Source organism: Petaurus breviceps, unplaced genomic scaffold, assembly GCF_028583685.1.
Source record: "Petaurus breviceps papuanus isolate PSGF00001 unplaced genomic scaffold, PetGlider_PUasm1.0 689, whole genome shotgun sequence".
NCBI classification, from domain to species: domain Eukaryota; kingdom Metazoa; phylum Chordata; class Mammalia; order Diprotodontia; family Petauridae; genus Petaurus; species Petaurus breviceps.
The window spans coordinates 9,220,769-9,226,387 of NW_027186458.1; the positions used below are offsets into that span (position 1 = coordinate 9,220,769).

A 5,619-nucleotide genomic window follows, 5' to 3' on the forward strand; every position below is an offset into this window, starting at 1 on the left:
TAGTCTAGTAAGGATATCCATGCAGAGATATCCCTTGGGCAACTAGAAAGGTGGGGCTGGGGAGGCCCGGGCTCTTTCTCCAGGCTTTGGGCATCTGGCCCACACCCGTAAAGGGCCATCGAGGCCCTGAGCCCTAATGGCCAAAGCTGAGAAGTGAGGAGGGGGCTGCCAGCCCCTGGCAGTGGGCAGTGTCCTGGGTTCTCTGGCTGCTCGAGGCCTGGCCTTAGGGACCCCGGGGACCATGAGCAGAGGGGCTGAGAGGGAGCTGTCCATTCCTCTACACAGGGATCCAGAGTCAAGACCAAAAAGGCCAGGCAGAGTTTGTGCGTGGCCCCCAGACCCACTGCCCAACCCCCCCAAGAACAGGGGAAGCAATGGGATACTTTGGAGCTGAACATCCCAGCTCAGAATAAGACCCAGAGGAGGACTGTGAGCGCATTTTTACAGATGAAGAGACGCGGGAGTGGGGGAGAGGAAGGGACTCTCTTGTCCTAATGGCCATCACTGGCCACAAAGCTGGTCCTTGAACACCTTGTCTGGCCCTCGAGCGAGGGCCCCTCCCCGGCACCTGCGCCCAGCTCCCCAGTAAGGATGAGAAATTCCTCAAGTCTGAGCTACCCTCCAATCCCCCCCCCCCCCGCCTCCAAGCCCCTTCTCCCCAGAGCACCAGCTTGGGATGGTCCTGCTCAGCTGGGGAGGCTTCCCGGGAGGGGCTCAGGGTCAGACTTCATGTGTCTCCCCAGGACTGGTCAGGATGAGCTGAGGGACGCATTGCTCCAGGCAAGAAGGGCCTACATGGGAAGGCTCCAGCCGCCGCGGGACTGTGCACAGCTGTCTCCACCCATACACACTGCTGGGTTAGGGCAGAAAATGGTGCCGGCACCAGGAGATTGACAGGCCCCAACCTGTTCCCCCCAGGAGTCTTCAGCCTCGCAAACCCCAGGCCCTGGGCTTCTGCTGGGCAGCAGCAGTCCTTGTTCCGCCAGGACTGACCACTTTCCAGGCATTAGCACTACCATAGGTGGAGAGCACTGGTCAGTCAATGGCCCCAGGGCTCTGCTGGCCGTCTCTAGGGCTTGCTGTGCAGGGCACCCCTTCCCGGCTCCCTGGCCACCTTGATAAGTGGCGTCTCCTGGTAGCAGAATGGAAGCTCCTTGAGGACAGGGGCTTGCCTGGATATTCAGTGTGCTCTTTTCATTCATGCTACAGGTGAGTCAGGGAGAGTCTTATCATCAGCCCCATTCCACAGGTCAGAAAACAGAGTCAGAGTTGAAGAAACAAGCACCCAGCCGGAGAGGCTGAAAGGCCAGTGTTTCCTCCCCCTCCACCCCGACCTGGCTCAGAGTGTAGATCGAAGGGGATCATGTTTCCTCCCTAAAGGAAAGAAATCCCTTTGAATGGGAGGGAGTGTGCCGGGGCTGCCTGGAGGCAGGAAGTACTCACTGCCCTTTAGCTTGGGTTATTTTCTGAACAGCTGTCTCCCAGCATAAGCAAACTTCCAGGAGACATCTTTTGTGCTCCTAGCTCAGAGGAAGCAGTTGCAGGGGCCTGGGTGCCAGTTACTAGCCCTGCTGGGCAGGGCAGGGGCCACACCAGTATGGGGGGAGGTACCCAGGGGTTCAGTGATAGGTGAGTCAGGAGGAGACAAGGAGGGTGAGGAGGCTCTGACATGTGTCTCTGTGTGGTCTGGGGGGGGGGGCGTTGTCAGGAACAAAGACCCCAAAGAAGGTAACTGAAAAGCTGCTGGAGGGACGGGAGACCCAGTGGGTGTGCTGCACAGAAGAATGGAGGAGGGAACTTGGATGCTGGGACCCTGCTTCTGAATCCAAAGTCTCCCCAGAATACAGGACCTCAGAGGCCAGCGAGGCTGCCACCAGAATTCCCCTGGTGTCCCAGGCCACAGGACGACCTCACGACCTCCTAAGGAGGCCCGTCCCACTTCCCAGCATCACCAACCTGGCAAGTCAGAATCTGCCTAGACACACTTTGCATGGTTAAGCAGAAGGAACAGCATCTCCCTCCTGTGTATCCACTCACTTAAACGCGATTCCCATGTCCTCCCCCGAATCTTCTCTCCCAGTTCCTTTAATTAATTCTTATGGAGTTACCGGACAGCATAGTACAGTGGTTAGAGAGCAATGACTGCCTCAATTTCCTCTTCTGTAAGGTGGGTATAATTCAGTTAATCAGAGACAGAGTCGAGGGAAGCTGAGCGTCCAGGAGCATGATATCAAGAAGCCTGGGCAGAGGCAGCACAGGGGAGGGGGACACGAGCCCGGTGTTATGTGTTTGAAGGGCTGACCCCCTCTGCCTGCGGCTTGTTGTGTCCTGCGTCCCAGAGCGCAGAACTTGGCGCTAAGCTGTGGGGAGGCGCCTAACAGTTCCGGCCACATGCTGACCACATCAGAAATGGTGATTGATTGATTGATTATGGATTCACTGACACTCTCTGGGCCTGGCCGTCCCACTTCCTGACAACCAGGGCTGTCCAAGTGGGAAAAAGTCCGGGGCACCGGGAGGGGTGGGGGCCCCAAGCGGATTCTCCTGCTCTGGCTGGCAGACCTTTTGGCAGAGATGTTAGGGATTCTCGGTCTTGGACTCGGCCTTGGAGGTCCCTTCCAGGGCAAATTCTGGTCACAAAGTGGGACGGGACGTTAACACCTCTCCCTCTGTCCTGTCTCCATTAAGGGAGTGGGAAAATGACTGGAACGCCCAGGTTTCTTTCAACTCAGACTTCGTAGGTCCCTTTGGCTCAGTGACATCGGCCCCTACCCTATCTCTGTCAGGGCCAAAATGGCCATAGTAGTAGCTATGGGTGGCGCTAGCGAGGGGGAAAGGAAAAGGGGAGAGAATGGGAGGAAAGGATGGGAGAGGGAGAGGGAAAGGAGGGAAGGAAGCTGGGAGTTAGAAACCACAGCGGGGGGGGGGGGGGGTCCCACGTTGTGACCAGAATTTGCCCTGGAAGGGACCTCCAAGGCCCGGGAGGGGGGGGGGGGGGGGGGGGAGGGGGGGGGGAGGGGGGGGGGGGAGACCGGGGTGGGGGGGGGGGGGGGGGGTGTTAGGGGCGGGCCAGCGCAGGAGAAAGCCTCGGGGAGGAACAGAGCCGACTGGGACAGGGGAAGAAGGGAAGAGGGCACCGGGGCTGGGCTGGAACACTGGCTCTCCTACCCCCCACGGGACTCGACAAAACCCGAGCCGAGGAAACTAGACTTTGCCTCCCTTGCCCCCGGGTCTGGGGAAGGTTCCTGGCACCTGGTTCTCTTGAGCCAGCCGCCAAACCCTTGCCCGGACCAGCAAGGGCTAAGGAGAGAGTCCGGCGCTTGCGAAGTCGGCCAGCGGGTTTCTTTCCCTCCCGGACCCCTGGCTGTGGTCCGGGTCTCTTGCTGTCTGTCCACAGACAGAGTTGGGGCGGGCGGGGGCTGATGTGTGCCCGGCCCGCGGGTCCTGTACCCGGCTAGCCCTGCCTTAGTGTTGACTGAAAGCTGGGCGAACCTTCCGTGGGGCATCGGACTGAGAAACCAGCTAGGAGTCCACCCAGCACCCGCAGGGTCTTTGTCCGGGGCATCTGTCGGCTCGTCTGAGCCGAGTCGGGGGGAGAGGGGCGAGGCAGGGAAAGCGAACCCCGAGCCCCGCCCCAACCACACACAGCCTGGATTGCCCCCGCCCCCCCGTGCCCCCTGGGGGGCCCGCAGCCCGCCCAGATTTATGAATGGCCGCGAGGCGGGTCTCCTCCAGCCCATTGTGACGTCAGCCCCCTCCCCCCCCCCCCCTTCCACTTCCCAGCCCTCCCCCCGGGGGGGGGGGGGCCCGGGGGGGGGGGGGCCGCCCCCCCCCCCCGGCCGCGGGGAGCCGGAGGATAAAGCCGGGAGCCGCGGGGGAGGCGGGCGCGGGGCGCGGAAAAGGCGGCGGCGGCCACGGGGGGGGGCGGCCGGCGGGGGGTCATGGTGACGGCCGGGGAGCTGCGGGAGCTGGAGGGCAGCGCGCTGCGGCGGCTCCTGAGCCGGGACGAGCGCGAGCGCGCCGGGGGGCCCGGCGTCGGGCCCGGCGGGGGCACGTGCCTGCTGCTGGACTGCCGGCCCTTCCTGGCGCACAGCGCGGGCTGCATCCGCGGCGCGCTCCCCGTGCGCTGCCACACCATCGCGCGCCGGCGCGCCCCCGACGGCCCGGGCCGGCTGGAGCAGCTGCTGCCGGCCGCCGACGGCCCGGCCGCCGAGGCCCGGGGCCGCCGCCTGCGCGCCGGCCTCTACGGGGCCGTGGTCCTGTACGACCAGCGCAGCCGGCGCGCGGCCGAGGCCCTGCGCGCCCCCGACGGCGCCCTGGCCTGGGTGGTGCGCGCGCTGCGGGGGGCCGTGCCGCGCGCGCCCGCGCCGCTCTACCTGCTGCGAGGTGAGCGCGGGCGGGGCGCGGGGGCGTGAGTCTGCGGGCGTCCTGGGACCCTGGGCGGGGGGCGCGGCGGGGGGAGGGGGGGGCCGGAGCCGCCGCTCTTTTGTCTGAGAGCCCGGAAGCACGACTCGGGACCCCTGGGGCTCTAAACCCCCCAGACACGCGGGGCGTGGGGGGGTGGGGAACGGGCCTCGGCTTCCCCTCCGTGCAGTGGGAGGGGGCGTGTTTCTGCCGCCTCCAAGGCCCCTTCCAGCCAGGATCTTCCATCCTGTTTGGACAGTACCCTTAGGGACCCGCGCCTTCTCCGGGCCGCGGTGTTCCCATCCGTAAAACGAGGGGCAGGACCAGATGATTTTTCAAGGATCCTTCCAGTTCCGTGCCCGCCGTGCGCCTTCTCCCCTTTCCAGAAAACCCTAGGCTGCCGTGCCGCGTCTCTAAGTGCCGGGGGAAGCCGGGGGTGCCTTCCTGACCGCCTCCCCTTTTTAACCCGTTCTCCCTTCCGGAAACCCACCAGCTTCCCTATGTCCCAGAGTTCAGACGCCTAGCCTGGCACCTCCCTGGCAGAACAAGGCAGGGCAGCGGGACCGAAGCCCCACCTGGCCCCGGGTGCCCCCAGTCTCCCAGCCCAGGCAAGCGGCCCTTGGGTCACACGCGCTTCCGGACCATTGGCCCCATCAGCTGTTGAAAAAGGCCAGTGACCTGTGGTTGAAGTACTAGCAACCCTTTTGAGCTTGAAAGTACCCCCGACTCGCCTTTACAGTCATCCATTTGCCACCAGTAGCCAAAAAAAAAAAAGAAAGCCACACAGTCTGGACCTGATCGAAGAAGGTGTTCGTTTGGTACCGGGAATGTCGGAGGTGGAAAGAATCTTAGAACAGAGCTTATGAGAGCTGAGGGGGCCTAGAACAGGGAATGTCTTAGAACAGAATGCCAACGGTGGAACGAACCCAAGAACAGCGGTCGGGGCTGGAAGGGGCCTTGGAACAATGCTTTGTACACGGGATGTGAACATTCGAGGATCAAACACGGTGGCCCCTTGGAGCTAGGAGGGACCCAGGGTCTCCAGATGATCAGGCTCAGCTCCTTTGTTATACGGTCACCGAGTGGCAAAACCAGGGCAGGTTCTTGACTCCTCGTTTTCTGGCTCCCTTCTACTACACACACCATGATGGATGCCTGCTGGCTGCCAAAAAGCAGCTAGAAATGTTGCCTTTTTCACTCTCCTGAAAAACAGCA

General features: G+C 62.9%; 1 protein-coding gene across 1 annotated transcript in view; it reads left to right on the top strand.

Annotated features, from left to right (window-relative positions):
* The first annotated feature begins 3,941 nt into the window (after positions 1-3,941).
* The window catches only part of DUSP4 (dual specificity phosphatase 4), a 12,047-nt gene continuing 10,369 nt past the window's right edge, over positions 3,942-5,619 (top strand). The window contains exon 1 of the mRNA XM_069104957.1: positions 3,942-4,386. Coding sequence (XP_068961058.1) covers positions 3,942-4,386 — 445 coding nt within the window. The remainder of the gene's footprint in view (positions 4,387-5,619) is intronic.